Here is a 23,500-nt window from a genome sequence, read left to right as displayed (position 1 = left end):
AGAGGCTGGGCAGCGATGCGCAGGGGGCGGCGGGGAGCGAAGCCGTTTGCAGGCGGCGGCGGCCGGAACTGAACTTCGGCAGCTTCCGTCGTGCGCTGGGTGCCCATGCGCCGCGCCCGGCTGCGGGCTCAGGCTGGAGGCGACAAAGGAGGGACTCGCGCGAGCCGGGGGCCGGGGCGGGCAGGTCGGGGCGGGGGCGGGCCGCGGCGGCGGCAGCAGCAGCCCGGGGGACAGACCAGACGCGGGGGAGGTAGGGCTCGGCCGGGGACTAGGCCCGGGGGGGGCGTGGTGCCGGGGTAGAGCCTGGGGCCGAGCAGTCACGTCCCGCAGAGGCCCTGTCGTGAGGGGGGTGGGGAGGCCCGGCCCGGCCGGCCTGTGTGAGGGGGAGGGGATCTGGCGCGGAGGGGAGACGACACCCTGCCCTAATGGTAGGGGGCAGGGGTCTGTCGCGGGGGGGAGAGTCCCTGCCTTGCTGGGGGGCAGGGATCTGGCAGTGGGGAGGCCCTACCCTGGTGGGGGGCAGGGATCTGAGGAGTGGGCGGTCCTAGCCCTGGTGGGGCTGTGGGATCTGAGGGAGGGTCAGGAGCTCAGGCCTGAAGGGTTAGGCAGATGGCACAGATGTCAAGGACTTGGACCTGAGAGGAAATGGGGCTTGGTAGAAGGAGCTGGATGCAATATCGCCTTTGTGCATGTTTTTAAAATCCGTAACAGGATTCACACAATTACAGGGCCAGAGCACTGGCTGGCATGGGGTCAGCATAGATGGAGTCCGATCAAAGAGAAAGTGCCCCCCTCAGTCAGGAGAGAGCCACCGAGACAGAGAAGGTAAGGGTAGAGAGAGGAGCTGAGACTTCTAGGTTGTATTTCCAGTGCTGTCATGAGCTTCCTCCCCCTTTGGGCAAATCAGAGAGCCTCTCTCTTCCCCTGGGGGCTCCCTTATCTGTAAAATGGGTAGACCAATTGTCACAAAACTTTACAGGAGTTTTGTGACATTTAATCAATATTTGCAAATATATTAAGATGAAAGACGCTGTAAAAGTGAGGTGTATTTTTATTGAAATGTAGATTGATCTGAAAGCTAAACCAAATTAAGATGTCAGATGTGACAGAAAGTAAGCATGGATTGTGAAATGAGTTCAGCAGTAAAGCTCTGTGACAGACAATGAAAACTAAAACCAACTGAAACTACTGCTTTCAAGTTTTATTACATATTGGAAACTCAGATCATGTTTGTGGAAAAGCTTGCTTCAGGTACTCTGAAACCTTGTTGAGAGATACTTAAAAGGACATTATCAACTTGAAATCTAGTCACGTTAAAGAATGCTGTTAAAAGAAGTTTATGTTGTGCTCCCACCTCTGAGTTCCCTTGCTAGTTTTTGTCTTTTCCACTGTATTTTCCTAATCTTTTAAAATGTTTCTCTCCCCTGTTGCCATTTGATAGATCCACACAAACAAGAGGGAAAACTGACTATATGCAATTCTGTAAAAGACTCAGTAACAATTTTTATCTGATTTTTTTTTCAGTTAGTTAGATGTTATGAGTTGTGGTTATAGGCTTAAATACATGTAAACAAATATGATTTTTAAATTAATGGTGCTCCTTTAAAATCATATGTCATAGGAATAAATCTGGATGAAGGTGTATCCACCAATAAGTAGTCCTACTTACAATGTTTTTTGTTTTTGTAGGTGGGCTGATTCCCCTCCTCCCCGCCCCCAGTTTTTTAATAAACTCTAATCTGGTCCAGAAGAAAAATGGCCTTTGTTTCGACACAAGGGCCCACTGTGGTTGACCAAACCACTTTGATGAAGAAATACCTGCAGTTTGTGGCTGCTCTAACAGATATTAATACACGTAAGTTTATTTTCCATTTATTAAGGAAATGTAATTCTTCTTTACTCATTTGCTTCAAGGAGTTCTGTAATATTGTCTACTGAGTTGGTTGGTAAACTTGCAGGGGGTTCGCTTTGCATTTTCTTTGATCCTTGATGTTTGAAGAAGCAAAATGATGAGCATTATTTACTTGAGCCTTAGAGAGAAGTGTGTGAGTGTGAAGTGTGAGTATGAAATTGTGTGATTGTGAGAAATGAGTACCTTACAACTGGGCAATGATAGCTAAACTGATAAGATCTGATTGCTTCTTTCACCTGTGAATGTTAATGGTATTTGTCTGGCTTTTTTTGCATATTTAATTATTCACTTGAATTTGCGATTTTTCAGCTGATGAAACAAAATTGAAAATGATGCAAGAAGTCAGTGAGAATTTTGAGGTAATTATAAAATTAGCGTACTTCTTGAATGATTTAAATGCAATATTTCTTGTTCTTGGTGTGTATGCAATCTGGATTTCTGGTCTTGTTTTGTTTGTTGTTTACTTAGATTCAAACATATACTAATTATTAACAGCCATTACTCATTGGTTTTGTGTTTAAGAAAAACCTTATTTCATTTTTAGAATGCATTACATGTCTCACTTGAAATTTATTAGCAGAGTTATTAGAGAATTGTAGGTTGTGTCCCTCCTGGGGTCCCCCCCCAAATAATTGTTTAAATAGAAAATCTTTGTTCAGTAAGTAAGTTTGATTAGTTTCTTTATTCAAAAATGTATTTGAATTTTACCTCTCCAGTGTTCACTGCGTAACCTGATAACTTTGTCTGTGGAATTGTTTCTTTAACTGAGTTCAGGTGTACATTTAGCTCTTTTGAAGTTTCGGGCTGTGTGGCTTTTTTGTATTGAGATATGCAATAGTTTAGAGGTGAGGATGAGTTGTCAAGTGGGGATTCCTTCCTTGAGGATTGCAATGAAGTGGAGGTGACAGCATTGACCCTTTTCAATTCCTGGAGGGCCACAGGATTCAGCTGGGCAGGAGAAAATAGTTTAGACATATTATTAAGAGGTACCAGGTAGAAATATTAGATGCTAGGTTTTGGGGGAGGGATAGCTCAGTGGTTTGAGCATTGGCCTGGTAAACCCAGGGTTGTGAGTTTTATCCTTGAGGGGGCCATTTAGGGATCTGGGGCAAGAATTGGGGATTGGTCCTGCTTTGAGCAGGGGGTTGGACAAGATGATTTCCTGAGGTCCCTTCCAACCCTGATATTCTATGATTGTTTGTTCAAGAAATGACACCATTACATTACACTAAAATCTGAATGGAATTCCCCCATTCTTATGTGTTGGGTTTTATTTAGAAGTACTGAATTCTAGGTACATTAGCCAAATAGAATTTAATCTGGGGCATTCGGGCAAGAATATCCACATTAATGAAAAATGCCACATGATGTTTAATGACCAGTGCTGAGGACCTCTGTTCTATGTCTTACACAAAGGTACATCCTACAGAATGGTAATCTCTGACATTGCTGTTGAATGAACTGCTGCACCACTTCCTGTTGCCCCGGGTTATCCATGGAGATCTCTCATCCAAGTACTGATGTGACCTAACGCTGCTTAAACTAGGGGCACACAACTCAAGCTAATATAGCTCCACCATAGAGAAGATAGTGTTAAATACAAAGTCAAATATTGAAAGAATGTAGGCAATACTTCTTTACCTGAATACATATATTTTTTTTTGCCTACGCAACTCTGTTGACATCTGTGGCAGTCTTTCATATCAGTCCCCATCCTCTGTTTTTGAGCCTGTCTCTCCTGAGTTGCTCCAGTGTCTGCCTCTGCTGCTACTCATCTCTTTTTGTGCAGTAGTGGGAGTCTGACATTGACTAGATTCTTGACAGCTTTGCCCTAAAAGGCCCTGAAGAGCAATTCTGAAATTGACCAGAGTCCTGTTAATTTCACTTTTCTGCTTCTTAGTGAAGATAGGTGGGAAGAAGTCTTTATAAAGCAGGAGCGAGACCTGTGGCTGTGTGGTAGCTTTTGCTTCTTGCACTGGTTGGTGCGGGCCAGAAAGCATCATGGATTTCATGCCTGTTAGAGGTGTTGAAGGGTGTCTTCTCTTCTCTGATCTCTTCAGTGTGCTGGGGGGAGCAGGGTTAGCCTGCACTCTCCCAGTTCTTCTGTAGGGCTGGGGAGTGAGAAACATAACCAGAAGGAGAGTTTGGTCAAAAAGGGAGAGACCGTAGGACAGAGGAGAAGAAGAGGTACCGGATGGGCAACTCCTTTCTTGGTTTTGGAAGGGAGCAGGGATAGGCCTGCAGTTCCTGCTTCTGCTGCTGAGTCTTGGCTGATAAGTGCCCTTTTAATTTTAACAAGTTTTAAACTGTTTCTCTGCAGTCCTCCTATTGTATCTACCTGCAGTCTTACACTTGCATTGTAAGCTCTTTGGGGCAGAGACTGTCTTTACACATATTGGGATCTTCCTGGTTTATGACTGGGGTCTCTAAGCTCTACCACAAATCAAATAATAAAATTGGTTGTATAACTTGCGCTCTCTCTCTCTCTCTCTCTCTCTCTGTGTGTGTGTGTGTGTGTGTGTGTAAAGGAGGGATGTGAATAAACAATTGACTTATTTAACTATAATAAAATATTGCATTCTTATTCATGCCTAACCTAAATATTTGTGTTAGAGGCATTCTGGTGTACTTTTGAAGTTTACCTAATACTATTGTTTTGTTGAATATAGCTAAGAGTTTCCAAGTAACTATTAGGATGGGTAAACTAGGCTTCTGAATTAAGTGCAGCACTTATAAATGGAGGCAGCTTGCTCCTCTGATACTGTTCCCAACTTCATAGCAAACAAAACAGAAGCATGAGATCAGTCCTCACAATAAAAAGAAGTAGAAATGTTTAATTCTAACTTTTGTGGTACATATGCCTGTATAAATAACTGTAATCTTTACTTAGTTGTGGGTGAGAAGGCTTGAATGTCATTGAACAAGTGAGTTCACTACATCCAGGAATTTAGTCAGCCCTTTCATTTGAAATGGTAACATTTACAGTATTTGAGCAGTTTTTCTAAATGTGAGTAAGGTGTTAGCCTTCCCTTTCTGGGGTATTTTTTCCTGTGTTCAATTTTATTCATTTTTAATGTCAGTTTTAACTTCCTTTCTGTCAGAGGATGGTTGATTGCTAATACTTTAAAGATTTGGGCTTTTTTTAAAAAAAAAAAAAAAAAGCTTTTTCAGTGGTTCTATATTTTGATGGCAGTCTGTGTAGCATGTGTATTACAAGTAACTTGGTTAAATTACACTTGAAATGAGAATATTCCTCCTCTGCTCAAAGAAAGTATTTTTTTCTTTTAATAACTAGAATGTAACATCATCCCCTCAGTATTCTACATTCCTGGAACACATCATCCCTCGATTTCTCACCTTTCTGCAGGATGGAGAGGTGCAGTTTCTTCAGGAAAAACCAGCACAGGTACTCTGTACAAAGCAACAGTTATCTTTTTGTGCAGTTTGAATTTACCAATTCAGAAATGTGTGAGATTAGAGAGAGTGCTGAGTGAGCAAATCTGTTTTTGAATATGTTTTTTATATATGTACACAAAGAGGCAGAATTGAAAAAGTCTGTGCTCCTCTCAGTAAGATACTTGTTAAATAAAGTTGGCTATTCTGTTTTTCAAACATGTACTTTAATACCCTCTCTTCTATCACTTAAAAGTAGTGTACATGTTACAGTTGGCTCTATTACTGAGAGGTGATCACAACTAAGTTTGCATTTCAGAGTTAAAGGCAAAAGTTGAAGCTTTACTGTCAAATAGTTACCAGAATATTTTTATCATTCTTTTAATTTAAATTGCAGCTTAAGAATGCAAATTAAATTTGTGCCATGCTTTATAGCCAAATAGTTGAACATTAGAAGAAATTACTATGTATACTTATATAGGCATTTAATCTATTTGAAGAAAAAAGTTTGTTTTTTTAAAAAAGCATGTTATTTGTCATTTTAGTGAATTAACACATTAAATATTTGACTTGAACAAGAAATCTTTTTTTTAAATGATTAAGGATTGTCCTTTCAAAGTTTTGCTTATTTAAGTTCTAATGGATATCTTTGTTCATTTTGTTTTCCAGCAATTGCGTAAACTAGTTCTTGAAATAATTCATAGAATACCAACAAATGAACATCTTCGTCCGCATACCAAAAATGTCTTGTCTGTGATGTTTAGATTTCTAGAGGTATTTTTATTTATTTCACTTTGTTAAAACTATGCTTCAGATTTGGAGAAAGATTTCTCTTTCTCCTCCTCCCCAAAAATATTAGGGTAGAATTCTGACTACACTGATGCTTGGGGTTAGATAATCTTTAGAGTCACTTTGGGATGGTGTTGTTCTATTGTTGCATTGTTTGAGCTGCTGGGACAGGAGGGGAGGGGCAGTTGATTAGTCTTCACTGTATGATGTTGGTTTGAGATGTAACATATCTGGGTTCTATTTTACCCTTATGTAGACTCTTGAAATGTTTGTTAGGATTTTACTGAGACACAGAACTGTTCTTGATAGCTTACTCAAGGTAAGATGTCATGAAAGAACATTTTTTCTAGACTAGCTCATTACATAAGTAAAGAGGAGAGGGCCAGTGGCCCATTTTAAATCCTTCAGATTCTTTCTTGCATAGAATTTAAATTATTGATAAGTGAGGCCCAGTGTAACCTGCTCTGTGTGAAAGGATCACTGTTCCTGTAAGGAGCCCTACTGACTTTGGTTAATCAATGGGGCTTTGCAAAGGGATCTGCTGAAGTAGAGCAGGTTGCAGGATTGAGGCCTGATCTTGCCAAATATACAGACTCAGTATTTCCATTGACATTTTAATGGGATAACCATAGACACAGATTGCAAGACTGGGCTCTGATAAGTAACCTGTCAAAAATGAGATGTTTTCCTTGTGGCAGTTTATCTTAGGCAGAAACTTTCTAGGTTGCCAAGATTAAATTAGAGCTATATAATATATATTTAATGAAGTTGTTTAAGAATACAACAATGGGCTAATTAAACAAATGTTTTCCAGACAGAGAATGAAGAAAATGTACTTATTTGTTTGAGAATAATTATTGAACTACACAAACAGTTCCGGCCACCAATCACCCAAGAAGTGAGTTGTATTTTATTATGTGATGTTGAAGAGTTACTCTACTTGATCTATTTCTGGCATATTTAATTGATGAATATGCCAGAAATATTCGTGCACTGCGCTCAGTGTTTTATAGGCATTAATATGCTGTGGGTATCCTGCATTTTAAAAATTCTCCTGAGAGTTAATGCTGTAGACAAGGATTGATCCAGGGTTTACAGGCTCAATGGTTTTACTCTGGAGCAGCATCAGTTTTGCTCCTTATGAGCCATCTGCCTAGATTTATTGCAGTGGAGTAACAACCTGCTGTTCTAACCAAATATGCAACTGACTAGCTGTGTCAGTTTCACTCTGATGATATTATTTCTGCTAGAATTCTGTGTGCGGAAACTGTGGTACCAGCATGACCTTGGGGAAAAGTCAGAAGGAAAATAAATACATAGAAAGGAGGTGGCAGTCCAAAACATTCCATATGAAAGATAAGGATTGAAAGGCAGAACAACATGGGATGGGGGACCAGAAGATTCTGGATGAGTGGGGGAAGGTGGAGGACCAACATTTCAGGATATGGAGGTGGACCACCAAAAAGAGGGAATCCATGAGAGGAGAAGAAAAATTGGGGGTATTTTGTTCTGAGAGAGGGGAAGAAAACCAGAATAGGAGCAAGAAGAAAGTCTGCAATCTATGTAAGTTCTTATACTGTACTCTGTTACTAGGGTTATGAGTATCTTACAAGAACTAGAAAACCAAAACTGTAGTATCTCTTCTTCCCGCATCCCACTATTGAGAGGATTTAATGGTTTTGGAATAATGTACTGGTGGTGTATCTGTGTTTGAATTATTATTGTGAGTGTCTTTCTACTGCTTTTCAAGTTTAATGTTGACAGTAAACTGGCTTAGTAGTCAAAAGAAACTCTCCAAAAGTATCTCCTCTATCCATTTTAAATTTTTGAGGATTCACCCGCATACTTAAGTGAAATTTAATCTGTTGACAGTAAGTAATTTGACAAAAGATTCTTGAGTACATTTTCCCCCCACACCCCAGTATTGATACAAGGATCTTAAAGTAATGAAATTGATTCCCCCTTCTTCTGCCTCATTCTCTAGTAAACTTAATGTTCTTTTCTTCCTAGATTCATCATTTTTTGGACTTTGTGAAACAGATTTACAAGGAACTTCCAAAAGTAGTGGTAAGTCTTATTCCCTGTGATTACACTGTGTCTGAAAGTGGTACTTCTTGTTTTAATTTGTGCTAATTATAAAATGACTTTTTTAAATTTAGTGACATGTAACTAATGCTGTTTAAAGAAAATAAACTATATAACAAATATTACATTTTAAAAAGGGAGAAATTAGCAGACTTCTATTGAGTTCTTACATTCTGATTAACCTCCATTTTAGAACACAATCTAACTAGCGTTAGAAAGTGAAGTCACTATTAGTTTGGTCAGGGATTCTTCATTTTTTTGACTTAGAGCCTAATTCTAGACTCAAACACACAAAGTATATTTTGAAGAAATCAGCTGCTATGCCTCGGACAATACCTAGTGTTTGGAGGCATGCATTTGTAAGTGCGCCCTGACTCAAATATCTGATTTGAGCCTTTTCTTAACTGCTTAATAACTAGAGTTGAACGTAGACAGACTACTATTTCAATCAATAGTGAGTAAAATGAGAGTATTAGTACTCTGTAGTTTAATCTTATGTTCAAGACTTAGTGTGATAAACACTTTGCTAGTAATAGGAAGTGTGAAACCTGTTTTTGGCATGTTCAATCACACAGTATTTTGATATTTGCCATCATGAAATAGATTGGTTTTTGTCGCTTTCAGTGTGTTGTAAGTCAGCCTTTCCACTAACATAGGAAGAGAGCAGCATCCGTGATGTGGGGTCTTAGAGATACTGCAGCTCAGGCATGGACTCCACAGATGCAGTTGCAGTAATGCTAGGCCCTATAACCCTATTAGTGGCCCTGTGTTTTAATAACATTGTTTAATCTACAGAATTTCAGCTTCTTTAAGTCTATGTCCACAAAGATCCCACTGTAGGTGTGAGTGCTTCGTGTGCGTGAGACTGGAATCTTCTAGACATCTGTTTCGTTCGGAGCTGCCCATGTGTCCTGTACGCTCTTATGCCACCTACAATAAGGGTATAAAAATGGAGCAACCCCATCCATCACTCGCTTACTGGCCAAGGTACTGAGTTGATGCACAATGTCTTTCTGCTTCCCTATAGCTCTTGGGGATAGGATTAGGGTTTTATAGTTAGTTTTGTGCCCCACCCCCTGCAGCCCCTGTAACTTTTTTCTTGTTTCATTTAAGCTGGTTGACTAACTCCTCTACCTCCTCCGAAAGACTCCTTGTTTTCTTTCCAAGTCTCAGGTCTGATAGCTGAGATCTGCCCTGCCTGCGAGACAGCTATGCCAATGAATGATACACATATAAAGTGCCTTTTTTGTTTAGGGGAATCTCCTACCTCAAACAACTATATTATTTATAACCCTCTTTTTGAAAACACACAAGGAACGTGATGACTGCTTGGTGCTGTTTTTGCTGGAAAAGATAAGATTTTGACTGTGAGATTCCTGCCCGAGAGCAGTCTGCTTCTGCTTATGAACTTGTTTCAGCTTGTGCTTTGGCTACAAAAGATGCAACTTGGGGGGCTAAGAGGTCTTTTGATTCTGGGAGTCCCTGAAACATTGAGCCTTCTATTTGCTCTTAAGTAAAAGAGAAATGATGTGAACAGGATTTCAGGCTTTTTGAAGAATCACAGTACCAATGTGACTTTGAAAAAGCAGAGATCTCTGGAGGCAGCTTGGCACCAATCTGTATCGCTGGTACTGGCCAAGAGGAAGGGTAAAAGTCTGCCTCTGAGTTGCCTAAGGCTATTCCTTCAAACTCGCATTGGTGCCATGATTCTGTGAAACCCTATTCTTTTGATGCAGGGTTGCAGCATATGTCTTTATTGATCAGGACTGTTTCTTAAGTACATTTGGCATTGGTGTACTGTATGCCACCAAATCACTGCATTGTGATAAGAAGATATCTGCCGAGGCAGCTGCACTGGAACCATTGGTCACAGTATCATTGACATCGGTACTACCTCCTCTTTCTTCCCAGGCTATTTTTAAATCTTCTGCAGATCTAGCTATCACCCTGGAACTGGAATCCCCTTTGCTGAATCTCTCTCTTTATCTGTGATATCTAAACCTCTGCTTGGAGTCCAGAGTACCGAAGATGAACCTGTCTGCATTGATCATCTATGGTAGTAGTGTCTACCTTTCATACCAAGGGGTTCTGAGTTTGTTTCTACACTGTTAAATATCTGCACCTCCTTTAGAAGGATTCTGCTTATCTTCATAAGGCAGAAGATGTTGGCAGCAGATGTTGTTCTCCTAGGAGATCTTCTCATTTCTCAGAGTGGTTCCTGAGAGAAACCTTTAAAAGGAGTCACGGATCTCATGCTTCTGTCATGTTCCTTGGTTCCCATCTCTTTGGCACCATATGCCTTTACCTTCTGGGACGCAGTGGCCTTAATGTTCTGTGTGGAGTCCTCAGCCATTCCCTGCTCTGTGCCATATACAGCTGCATCAAGATCTAGAATAAGGTTGTCGTCTTCCTAAAAAGCCACCCCTCCACAACAAAACAACCCCAAACAAACCCACACCCCATCTCAGTCATTGCTCCAAGAGCTTCTTCGTGGTTCTAAACAGAAACTGTATAGTGATGAGGAAGACCTTCTCAAGGAATATGAGGACCAATCTGGTCATATCGGCTTTGTTGCCTGATGAAGGTGTGACACCATCTACTATGTCAAAAATAGACCATTTTAAGGCCATGCAAGATAGAGATGTAAATATCTGTAAAAAGTTAATTGTTTAAATGATTAAAATTGTTTAATCGGTTAACTGATTAAAGGGAGAGGAGCCCAGGGCTGGGGGTCAGCCAGTCGGCCGGCCCGGGGCTGTGGATTAATGGTTAGGGTTGGTTAACCAGTAACACTAATACTTACCAGTTAACGGTTTAGTATTTTACATCACTAGTTCAAGATCTCCTTAGAAGAGTAGTGGACACTTGAGAGTTTCTGCTTGAGATCATTTTAAGAGAGCTCTCCTAAATTATTTGACATTTCCCAGGGTTGCTTAGCCGTCTCTATTAATAAAGACATTCTCAAGATAGCCAAGGGTCTGTGGCAGCCTGCACTTTCTAAAACAGCCACATCCAAGAGGGCTGACATAGATGCCCTGCTAGATAATCATCGAGATCAGGAGATGCATCACACCAGGTCACTAGGGATGTTCACACAGTTCTACAGTTGTTTTCCAGACAAGGCCTTAACATCAGTTGAGACATGTTTGATTTCACCCCTACTGAATCCACAACATTTATATGGGTGGTGCTGGACTTCACATTGGCAATAGCATACATTCCTAAACAAAGACTTCTTTTCACGAGTCACCTCATTTCATACCTTCGATCTCATCTGAGAACGTCAGTAAGATTCTGCCTCAGTTTACTGGGTCATATGGCAGCTTTACTTATGTGACTCCATAAGTCCTCTAGTCTTTTCAGAGTTGGTTAAGAACAGTTTATGAGCCAGTCAGATACAACATGGACTTGCCTCTAGGAGTGCGACCAAAAGTGCTAACATCTCTGCTTTGGTGGATAGACCCTTAAAAATCTGCCAGGGAATTATGTTTCATACACCACCCCCTTAAACTCTTGTGATGGATGCATTCAAACGATGCTGGGGTGCGCATGTGGACTTCCTCCGAATACAAGGCAAGTGATCCTAAGCAGAGCCTGTTACACATAAATGTACTGGAGCTGAGGGCCATTCATCTAGCCTGGAAGGCATTTCTGCTTCTCCTTCTGGGCACCACCACTCAAAGCTGTTGCATTGTCCATCAAGATATTTGTTGTATGAAGAGTCCAGCGGGAGTGAGATCATGCCACTTCTGTCAGGAAGTGATACATCTATGAGAATGCTGCATCCTACATAAGATCATCCTAGTAGCTCTCCGTCTGTCAGGTACCCAGAAGTATTTGGCAGATCATCTAAGCAGAAAGAGCTCTGTCACGATTCACATGTGAGTGGGAGCTGAAAGACTGTTCTAAATCAAGTGTTGCTAAATAGAGAGTTCCCTGTTTGTTGGACCTGTTTGCTACCAGTGTGAACACAAAGTCTTCAATGTTCTCTTCCCAAAGAGGAGTGAGTTCAGGATCTATGGTAGTTGTATTTCTGATTTGGTGGGAGAAGAACCTGCTAAAGTGTTTCTCTATTTCATTAATTCCCAAAGTCCTTAGATATATCAGGACAAAGCCCAGGTGGGAATGATAGCTCCAGCCTGGGTGGATCAGTTCTGGTATTCTGACATGATACATCTATCAATCGGGCCACTTCTGCTACTAAACCTCCCAGATGTCATTCTGCAGAAACAAGGCCTGGTGCTGCACACCGACCTGGCGTCTCTACATGTGACCAGCTGACTAAGGTCTTTAGATAGTGGCTGTACAAGAGCTTTTGATCCAGAGCAAAAAGGCCTCTGAGAAGTGTGTTTCAAGCTAAAAAGTTGTTTCTTGTTGTGGTCCATTGAGACACATTCAGCCCTTCTATTCCAGCTCTTTTGGACTATTTGCCTTTGAAACACTTGGGACTGTAGATTAACTCTGAGTCATGCGACCACTTTATCAGCATATCACCCATCTGTTGAGGGTCATTAAAAAGTGGTTTCAGATTTTCGTATAAAGTAGTTTATACACTTAACTGTAGTTTTTCCTAAATACCCTGTACAGGAAAGTCAGGAGAACCTCCACACACTTATAACTCTGTAGTATAGACCAGGTCTGCCTACCGAAGTTGCCTTACATCTACCTAATTATGTCAGTGTCTACGCTACAGCCTTGCTCCGCCGATGTAAGTGCCATACTACAGCGACATAACTCCACCTTCACGAGAGGCTTAAGTTGGTGGTGTTAGGGCGACGCAGTGTCTGTGTAGACACTGCATTACATACATGGGCTGTTGGCTGTCTTGTCAGTTTCATGGTAGGAGAGCTGGGTGGCTGTACCCCATTCCTGGCTGGGAACCTTGGCTGTCTTGTAAATTTCAGGGCTCCTTCCTGGAGCCCTGAAATGGACAAGGCTGCCTGGCTCCTGGCAGGGAGTGGGCTGGGAGGAGAAGCTGGGTCAGCTGGACCCTGCTCCCCAGGGGTGAGGAGCCCCAGGCGGCTTCCCCACCACTCCGGGCGGGGAATGGGGAGCAGACAGGGGAGGCAGCCAGCTGGGGCTCAGTTCCCCACACTACCGCTCCTAGATCAGTGCAAGCGTTCCTAGTGTAAGTCAATATAATATAGGTCAGCTTCGTTTCTAGTGTAGACGTACCATTAGATAGTCTTAGGGCTGTGTCCTTTTATCTTTCCAGAACAAAGCCATTTCTGAAATCATCCAGACTTTTTGTGGCTTTTGGTGATAAGTCTACAGTGCAGGTTGTTTTCTCTGAAAGACTCTTAAGTGGGTTACAGTCTGCATTTAGATTTCCTATACATTAAACAAACAACCTCTTTCTTCTCAAGGTAGAAGTGCTCCACTAGTTCTCAGTCAACTTCTGTTTCTTGTTTCAGGGGAGACTATTTCTGAGATTTATAAGATTGCTAAATGTATGCACAGAACTCCAATTAGCTGTCATTGCTCCTTTGTGGCAGTTTCAAGATCAGATGCTCAGTTTGGTAGGGCTCTCCTACAGTCACTTTTAGGTAGGGCTCCTCTCACCCACCTCCTTAAGAGGTAACTGCTACTTAATCACCTGTTGTGGGATCTGTATGGACAAATGCATGAAGAAAAAAGAGAGGTTACTTGCCTCACAATAACTGGAGTCTTTGAAGATGGTTTTTGTCCACATGGATCTCATCATCTTTCCTCCTTCCCACTCATGTGGAGTCCTTACCTGCTTATTCTGTATTAGTGAAAGAACTTAGTGGGGCTGCTCCATTATTTATATTCTTTGGGGAATGCAAAGGTGTATCCAGCAAATGTTCAGTCCCAGTGGACACTGGTGGTTCAGAGTTTGTGGGCTCACAGCTACAATGGGATCCATATGCACAAAAGCACCCCGAAGAACTCCAGAAACGAAAGTAAGCTCTTTTCTGAAGAATTTAGTAGTATTACAAAATACTTTCCTCATGGACAACCTACCTAATTCTCAATTACTGAGGGACAATATCCACTCATTATATTTTGCTTTCCACAACCAAATCTCTGTACAGCTTTTCATGAGTGATGTACCCGAGTATTCGGATTCTAATATCTAAACTGTATTGTTAAATCTATTCACCTAAATTTGGGTTATTGCTGATTATGTACTCTATGTATCATATAACTTTAAAAACAAACCTGTATTTGTGGATAGTCTAAGCACTATACCCAGATGTACAGACACTTTTCTCAACCTAAGTATTATATCATTTTGTTAACATTAGCTTTAATACATTTTTTAAATCTGTTTTTCTTCTTTAAAATTTCTGCCTTGTGTGTGTGTGTGTATGTGTGTGTGTGTAGAATCGATACTTTGAGAATCCTCAGGTGATCCCAGAGAATACTGTTCCTTCCCCAGAAATGGTTGGTATGATCACAACAATTGCGGTGAAAGTAAATCCTGAACGGGATGACAGTGAAACAAGAACAGTGAGTATTTTGACCAGGTGACCTCAAAAACTGAGTACCTGTAAAATTGTCTATATGTTAAAGATAAAATCTTACTGAAAACAACTAAACAGATAAAATGCATTCAAACTTATTAGTCATAGAGGTAGGAACAGAAGATACTCCTTTTACAATGGGCACATTGCATAATTTGCCTGCAGCCAACTCCCAATGAAGTTAACAGAAAAACTCCTATTGACTTGATGTGGAGTTGGATCAGGCCCTGTGTAAGTTGTGACCTCACATGATGGAGAAAATTAAAAAAAAAAAAAAAAAAGCCTATTAGCGCATATAGTCTCTCTGTGGTAGGGTGTACCTGGTCTGGCTTTGGACCCTGCTGCTACCCTAAGTTTCCCTTTCCTCCCCAGTCAGTCATACTTCACACTGTTAGTGTTTTCTCAAAAATTCTCCCCTTGTGGGAGAATTTTATTACCACAAAGTTCAAAACAGCCCACACCTTTCACCCAGCCTACATAGCTGGCTCTTGCTCCTAACAGGCTTCTTTACTGGGCCTTCTACATGGAGTTCTAGAGAGTTACTCAGTCTCTGCCACCTCACTGACCCTTTCCAGATAGTGCTCTCTGTTCTTTGATGGAGTGGTTCCTCCAGAGTTTGTTCTCCCTGAATGGTCACCAGCTGCTCTTATGTTTCCTAGCAGGCCTGATTCTTAGTCACATGCTCTGTCACATGACTATTGTATTCACTCCCTCCACCCCGGAGATTGGCTAAGCCTAGCCCAGGTGCAATTGAGCTCCAACCCTCTTAAAGGGATAGTTCGCAGGTGGCACCATCTCTAATGGCTATGATTCTATGTCTTGAATTACCCAAAAGTAGCAGGTATATTGAAAAATATTCTGTTAAAAATGTGTGTGTGACTCATTCTTCTTGCTGTTGGGAGTTGTACTTATCAAAGCTGCATTTAAAATGCAAATGTAGTTGCAGATCAAGAAAAGTCTGCATAGAATTTTTGTTTGGCCAAAGAATAAAGCTTCCATATAATATCATGCTCTCTGAAATTAAATATTGTTTAACCCTGAATGTTTAATTATTAAAAGGAATGATAAATAATGTGCATGTTTTTATGAAGGGATTAATTATCAGGTTTTTTTGGTACTTTTTTCTTTTGAAAAGGAATGAAAATTTTAAAAATATTTTTACCTCTTTCAGCATTCTATAATTCCCAGAGGGTCTCTCTCCTTGAAAGTGTTGGCTGAGCTTCCCATTATTGTTGTTCTAATGTATCAGGTTAGTACAATATCTTGCATGTGAATATTTTATTATTGCTTATTCAGATTGTTAGTTAAAATGGATGTAAGATCTTGTGGCAAAAGCCACCATGATGATGATGATCCATTCTGATGTGCTCTCAAATAATTTGCTGAGCACAAATGTGAAAAATGTAGGTATTTGATTTTGTTTTCAAGTTGTTATTTCTTTTTAGCTCTACAAACTGAACATTCATAATGTGGTGGCTGAATTTGTGCCCTTGATCATGAACACTATTATAATACAGGTATCCTCGCAAGCAAGGTAAGACTATCTTAACAAACAATTTCAGTTGAATCTGGGTCATATTGGTGATAGATCTAAGTATGACTCATGCTCTGTAGTGTAGTGCGGTGTGTGTGTGGGGGGATTCTTTTCTTCCTTGACTTAGAAGTAACACAAGAACCAGAGGTAACCCAATGAAATAAATAGGCAGCAGGTTTAAAGCAAACTTAAAGTACTTTTTTCACACCATGCACAGTCAACCTGTGGAACTCATTGCCAGAGGCTGCTGAGAAGGCCAAAAGTTTAACTGCGTTCAAAAAAGAATTGGCCCTATCCTTCAGAACTTTTCTATCAGTGGCTATTGGCCAAGATGGTCAGGGATGTAACCCTATGCTCTCGGCTTTCCTAAACCTGACTGCCGGAAGCTGGGACTGAACAATAGGTAATAGTTCACTTGATAAATTGCCCTGTTCTGTTCATTGCCTCTGAAGCGTCTGGACCAGCCACTGTAAGAAGACAGGATACTGGGCTAGCTGGACCATTGGTCTGATCCAGTATGGCCATTCTTATGTTCGTAGTTTACTAATAGCTAAATTTGCCATTTAAAAATGATCCAAAATCTTAAAAGGTAAATTTCTCTCAAAGCACATCTGCTTGCGTTTGGTTGCTTGCAACTACAATAAATGTCGGCTACTTTTGATTTAAAACTGTTCTATAATAAAATTATCCTGGCTCTCAGGAAATTAAGAGTCTTGGAATATTTCCATTCCAGGTCACTGGCCTGAATCTGTCCCAGGTCACTAGTGACCTAGACTGTCATCAGAACTGTCTCAGTTTGTTTTTAAGTGGACATCTAACAACATCACAATAATTGCTATTGCAGTGGGCAGTGTTTGCCAGGCCCCATATTTACACTCATGGAATCTCTGTCCTGCCACAAAACTAGTATTCTTGCTCTTCTTGGACCCATGAGAGCCTCCTGTCTCGGCAGAGCATTGAGATTCTGCCTATTGGTTACTACTGTCTGCTTTAGAGAGACAGAGTGCCTGATAAGCAGCCAGTGGTTCTCTAAGGGGAAGGTGGAAGAGGCAGTCTATCCCAATCTTCCCAATTCTTTGAAGTGAGAGATTGCTTGAATGGCAAAAAGGTAGGGAGAGCATTCTTGACCTGAGGGAAAGTGGAGGTGACCCCTGGAGGAGGAGGTACGGAGTCATGTATTCCATGTTGGTGTACCATCTTGGAATTCTGTAGAAAGTCAAACTGCCTGGTGGGCTGAAACGCATTAGAAAGCGCTCATATGCTGAGGGCTTTTTCAATATTAATTGCTCATTTTAATAAGTTAAAACCTTCAAATGCCTATCAACCTATTACAGAATTTCCGGTGTGCCACAGTGTATGCAGGGCCCTGATTATTTAACCCCTTTCTGCCTGAGGCTAAGCATCGAATGGGCAAGGAGCTGGAAATGTTAATGGTGGGTCTTCCCCTACTAGGTTTAGGCCCCTTTAGGGCAAAGAAGGGAAGGTTTGAGAGCCCAAGTATGCTCTACATTGGGTAAATTAACCATACAGCAAACTGAAGACCTTTCTGGCACTATTCATGAGCTCTAAACTCATTTCAAAAAGAGAGGAAGAACAAAATAAGCATAATACTTGTTCAATTCAATTTCAGGCAACACAAACTTTACAATAAGGAGCTGTATGCTGACTTTATTGCTGCCCAGATTAAAACATTATCCTTTTTGGCCTACATTATAAGAATATACCAGGTAGGTTATGCTAAAGATTATCCCTGTTATAGGTAATGTGAGTTCTGTTGCAGGGAAGCAGCCAGAGGAGAAGGAGTGGCACAGCATGCATCTGGGACTAGGGAGGGAGGAGACTTGTGCAGCAAATTTGGAGTTACAGGTTTCTTCTATTAGTGAGAGGTGTTTAGTTGTTTGTTTATTTTTTTTAAATACAGAGGATCAGGTTCAAGTTTGCAGACAAACCTTCCAGCTGAAGAAAAGGTGTATAGAACAGTTGCCTACTGAACTTCATTTTAATTTTTTTACAGGCAGAATTTTTAAAGAAAAAAAGTAGTGAATTTCTGCCAGATGGGACTATAGATAACTACGAATACAGAAAACTGAAAACAAAACAATTGTTTAAAACAACCTACATTGCAAATATAACTTGAGCATATTTACTTTACAGGATTTGGTGGCTAAGTATTCTCAGCAAATGGTAAAAGGAATGTTGCAGTTACTGTCCAATTGTCCAGCTGAAACGGCACATCTCCGAAAGGAGCTTCTGATAGCTGCTAAGCACATTCTTACCACAGACTTGAGGAGCCGTATGTTTTTTTTTTTTTTTTAACGTGTGTAGAAACTGTAAATATCTCAAATCCATTCTGTTTGCTTGATACTTTGGGTTTCCTTTTTTTAAACCATTCGTAGTGATTTTAAAATTGCTTAAATTGGGCTGTATTGGATTGAGTTCTTTGGGTGGGGGTTACTGGGACAATTGTGAACAAAGTTGTTCCTTGACATCTTTCTTTTGTCCCAGGCAAGGGAGCTTGTCCTATGTCCTAGAGTGGGACGGAGAACTGAGCAGGGTGCCCTGACAGCTCGTTCTTTTTTTTTTTTTTTTTTTAAACCTGTGCATTGCCAAGTTGCTACTATACAGTGATACACACCTAAACCCTAATCCTGCAACCACTGATGCATGCTTGACAAAAAGCACATGAGTAATTCAGTGACATCAGTGGGAATAGTCACTCACCTAAAAAGTGATCTTGCTTGGCTAATTGGGCTCGGTTCTTTTCTCCAGACAGAAGACCTCTTTCAGTCTGAACTAATGTAGGTTCTTTGGTAGATTTGTTCTTCATTCTTTTCTTTTGGCAGGATTGTCAAGTTTTAGACTTCTCAGAGTTTCAACTTTTATTTTTCCATCTTTGCTGTCTTGTTGGGAGGAGAAGAAAAAAAAAAAACAGTCCGTGCGGATGGGTGGATTAGCTCACTGTGTGTGCTAACAAGGGTCTGCTGGTTCAGGTGCTAGAGCTGGGCTAGGGAGGTACAGAGGAATTACAGAATGTTTTCCTTAGGTTGTCCAAGCTTTTGAGTTCAGTATTGTAGTCATACATAAAACTGTTTTATTTTGGATGCCACATGTTTGCGAGGGATTCCTTATGCTTAAAATGGGGCCTAACGTGGGAACCAGTAATATATCTGAGTGGAAGAAATTTTCAAAGTGTAACCCCTACGCTGATTGACAGATCATATAGTACTTGTCATTATGGTTCTTCCCCCCCTTTCCGGCCCCCCCCTTTTTTTTTTTTTTGGAGCTCAGTCTTCTGAGGGGTGGGCAGGGGAGAGAAAAGATGTCCTCAGCCAGCCTGGCACCTGGTCCTCCCTCTCGATGCAAGAGCTGAACTTCTCTGCTCTGCTGCTTGTCTTATAGAGGGCCCTTCTGGCCCCAGATTGGCTGCTCCATCAGCCTCCCAATTGGCCGCTCCTCTGTAGCCACCCTAGGCTGCCCGGAGGACCTCGCTCTGCTCTATTCTGGGGCAGGGTAATGCAGGGCCACGAGGCTGCCAGCAGGGGGCCTCCAGACCTAGTCCACCCGGTCACAAATAGGTTTTAGGAAAACTTAGTAAGAGCTTTTGGCCTTAATATAAGTTGATAGCATCTCTTATATATATTACAAAATTATTTTTGAGGGATTCACCCCTCACGCTTAAGGTTACTTTATTTTTTTGTTATATAGAACTGGATTTTTTTTTTTTAATTTATACCAATTTTGTGGCTTTGAGTACATGCTAAAGTATACCATCTAGGGAGAAAATTAGTGCAAAATTCTTAAAGTTAAGTAAACAGACCTTTTTTCATTATGATATTGCTTTTTGTGTGCTTGAAAAATGACTTGCACAATAAATTCACTGTAGTCTGGCAGTGGTTAAGTACATTTGTTACTTGATGCAATGCTTAATTAGTTTTTGATTTGTTTACTTATTTTCTTGGTGATATATGTCGTGGTTTTTTTGTATTATAGAATTTATTCCATGCATGGACAAGCTATTTGACGAATCTATTCTAATTGGCTCTGGATACACAGCTCGAGAGACACTGAGGTATGAGATTAAATTTGTGGTATCTGTCTGATTGCTTGTCACTGGTGGGTTTTAGTGGTATTTCTTTAGTGTTTTCTGAATATACAAAGTTCTAAATCATTCACTCCATTATACTTGGGTATTGCGTGTGCTTAAGAAAAGACTTGTAAGTGTATTTAATACTGTGTGGTATCTAAACATAACTGGATGAGTTAAAGGCAAAATGGGAGCTTTTGGTGAGAATTGTCTTACTGTTTGGACTTGCTGTCCTAATACTGTTTAAATCAGGGCTTTACAGATGCACTAGTTGTGAGATGGAAACTTTGTGATGAGTGGAGGGGGATCTTCTCTACAAGTTTTTACAGAATATATGTACAGTATCTGAAACTGCAGAGAATCTGAAACAATAAAGAGCAACAAACTGCATAAACTCCAAATCCTGGCCTCAGTACAAAGTTTAAGATTTTAAATCACCAGCTGAACATGTGAGCTTAAAATTCTCAATAAGTAACTGTAAAAATAAATGGAATGTGTGTAGCTACTAGGATCTCAGATGAGAGACATGTCTGGTTTTTAGGACTTCTTACTGGACAATCAGAGAGCTGGATTTTAGGTTCTGTTAAGTAAGCAAGAAGAATTAACTTTAAAATATTGTTTTTAAATTCAGTTATTAAGATGGACACGTTTCTTCAATGACTTAAGCTCATAAACAGTTTTTAAATGATTTTAAAAGCATTTCATTTTTCTAAAATGTATCAGATTTTTTAGTCATCCAAGTTTTTAATTTTTTTTATAAGTTAGTGTATTAGTATTAGTACTTTAATCTGAGTAAATCTTTCTGCATATGTACAGTAGGATACACAGAGAGTCCAATTGCCAGATGACGAGCATGATTTTTCAAATGGGGCTGCAACCCCTGCTTTTATTAAAATTCAAGCTTATATTTGCATATTTAATGGCATTTTGCATGTACAAATGGAGATTTTATTGCCACAGCAGATGTTTGGTAAATTTTTCCTAGCATGGTCATTGTGTGCTGCCTTAAATGTGTCCCCACGTGCTAATGGTGTATAGAATAAAAATATGCATTTTCTTAAAATTTTTGAGCCCATGAATTACAAAAGTTTCTGAAACAGCTAACCAGGAACACTTTAAAAGTTATATTCTGTTACCTTAAAACAAGCTAACATTAAACCAAGCTATTTGTTGTGGAAGAGGGCATGTGCTTAGGACATCCTGGGAGAGGAGGAAGAAAAACTGGGGAGGGAATATTAGGGTTTAACAAGTTGTGTTGGCCTATTAGTGCTCCTATATTGAGGTACAAAGGAAATGTATAATCATTTATATACAGGAAAGAATCAAATACATCATTATGCTGAGAGCTAAATGTGAATGCACAAATAAAGCTATTACAATTTGAATTTTAATATTTAATAGTTATTAATGTAGTAACAATGAATGATATCCGAGGAGCAACATACTATAACTGTATAATCAATAAGAAAAGGAGTATTTGTGGCACCTTAGAGACTAACCAATTTATTTGAGCATAAGCTTTCGTGAGCTACAGCTCACTTCATCGAATGTGATGTCTTTTTATTCCTTTTTTTATCCATAGGCCACTTGCATATAGTACACTGGCAGATCTGGTACATCATGTCCGTCAGCATTTACCACTCAATGATCTCTCCCTTGCTGTCCAGTTATTTGCCAAGAACATTGATGATGAGTCATTACCTAGCAGTATCCAGACTATGTCTTGCAAGCTTCTTCTAAACTTGGTAGACTGTATCCGTTCCAAAAGTGAACAAGAAAATGGAAATGGCAGAGATATTCTTATGAGGATGTTAGAGGTATTGATTTGGATGAGAAGTTTAATATTGGAATGATATATAAATGATCATCCAATCTCTTAATCTTTATTAATATATTGACAAATGCTTCTTGATACTCTCTCACATCCACCCCCCTGGGAAGGAGAACATACAGGAGTAGCAGGACTGATATACACCACCTAGTCTTTATTGCGTTGAGCAGTGTACAGTTCCAGATAATTCAGAGGAAGGATTTTAAAACTTGTGCAGTATCTTAACCTGAAGGGACATTCCTTTTTGTCAGCTTATGTTTGACAGCTGGAAAATTGAATTGCGATTTAGTTGGAGGTCCTCCGCATCCCTTTTTAGAATACTGGGTGTGTCCCCATTCCTTTCTGTTTAATAAATACCTTCTTTAGGTTCCCTTGTTATAATGCCCATCTTTCCAGCTGAATATTGGATGGGAGTTCCTAAAGAACCTGTCTTCACAACTCCTTTATATACTGGGAGTTTTGCTGTGCTAAATTGAGCATCCATTACCTTTCAAGGGTGAAGCATACTTCCTCTGTAGAACCTTGTTTACATTGAGGTTTGTGTGGCTATCTCCCACTGCTGTGTTAGTGTCCGTGAAGCTCTAACTGCTAGTTGCAGTCAGGGTGTTAAAGTAGAAAGGCCTCCAGTGCTTCTACCGGCATATGATCTGGACGTTCTCTGAGCAATATTTTATACAACATGGTTAGTTTAACAGCTGGAGACTTTTACAAAGACCTCCAGGTGAACATGGCCTTGGTCTTGAGGTATGAGAGCAGCCCTGGGAATCAAAGGCAGGTCAGTCTCATAGCAGTTCAAGGCTGTGGCATCATAGTCTTTGTCTCCTGGGCAGGCAGGCCCAGAGATATTGTGATCCCCGGAGATTTTGGTTTTTCTCCCTTCCCTGTCTTCTCTCTAATCTGTTTATAATGACAGCTTATATCATGGCTCAAGCTGCCTGGGGAGGGAGGGGGGTGATGAAGGGTGGGGTGGGGGCTGGGTTGTGGACATGGCTGCTTTGAAATTTAGTCAGCACCACTCCTGAACTATGTCATAGCAGAGTAACAGGAATTACTGCTTAGGCTAGGCTTGGCTAGGTTTTTAGTCTACAGTTGGCAGTTTTTCATGGATTGTAAGGCATGCTTTCACTCAAAACACAAAGTAGATCTGACCCTATATATGAAGATTCTTTAATATTAGATGGTATTGAGTAGTGTAGTGGACTGGCAGTGTCTGTGTTCCAGTTATCTATGATTTTGCCCATTTATCAAACTGGAAGTTAAAATTTAGAAAAATAATCAATTAATTAAATAGTGAAAGCTAGGAGCTCTACAGGTATTACTCTAGGATTATGTATGACTGTTCTAATTTTTGTTTGAAAAATATTGTTCTCTGATGTCAGACAGA

At 40.4% G+C, this 23,500-nt stretch overlaps 1 protein-coding gene across 20 annotated transcripts in view; it reads left to right on the top strand.

Annotated features, from left to right (window-relative positions):
- The window catches only part of TRRAP (transformation/transcription domain associated protein), a 154,701-nt gene that overhangs the window by 396 nt on the left and 130,805 nt on the right, over window positions 1-23,500 (top strand). For 9 of the 20 annotated variants that reach the window (XM_078854557.1, XM_078854554.1, XM_078854552.1 and 6 more), the window contains exons 1-14: window positions 503-825; window positions 1,690-1,855; window positions 2,222-2,271; window positions 5,208-5,318; window positions 5,975-6,079; window positions 6,909-6,992; window positions 8,105-8,161; window positions 14,528-14,653; window positions 15,839-15,916; window positions 16,113-16,201; window positions 17,832-17,928; window positions 18,356-18,494; window positions 20,192-20,270; window positions 21,868-22,102. In XM_078854557.1, coding sequence (XP_078710683.1) covers window positions 1,756-1,855; window positions 2,222-2,271; window positions 5,208-5,318; window positions 5,975-6,079; window positions 6,909-6,992; window positions 8,105-8,161; window positions 14,528-14,653; window positions 15,839-15,916; window positions 16,113-16,201; window positions 17,832-17,928; window positions 18,356-18,494; window positions 20,192-20,270; window positions 21,868-22,102 — 1,350 coding nt within the window. In that variant the 5' untranslated portion in view covers window positions 503-825; window positions 1,690-1,755. Of the gene's footprint in view, window positions 1-15; window positions 185-218; window positions 251-500; window positions 1,252-1,689; window positions 1,856-2,221; window positions 2,272-5,207; window positions 5,319-5,974; window positions 6,080-6,908; window positions 6,993-8,104; window positions 8,162-14,527; window positions 14,654-15,838; window positions 15,917-16,112; window positions 16,202-17,831; window positions 17,929-18,355; window positions 18,495-20,191; window positions 20,271-21,867; window positions 22,103-23,500 lie in introns of those variants that run through there. The other 11 variants (XM_078854548.1, XM_078854547.1, XM_073362125.2 and 8 more) reach the window with 8 other exon arrangements.

The sequence above is a fragment of the Lepidochelys kempii genome, chromosome 10, assembly GCF_965140285.1.
Source record: "Lepidochelys kempii isolate rLepKem1 chromosome 10, rLepKem1.hap1, whole genome shotgun sequence".
Classification (NCBI taxonomy): domain Eukaryota; kingdom Metazoa; phylum Chordata; order Testudines; family Cheloniidae; genus Lepidochelys; species Lepidochelys kempii.
The sequence above is the reverse complement of the archived record's forward strand: the minus strand, read 5'-3'. Positions and strand labels throughout refer to the sequence as shown.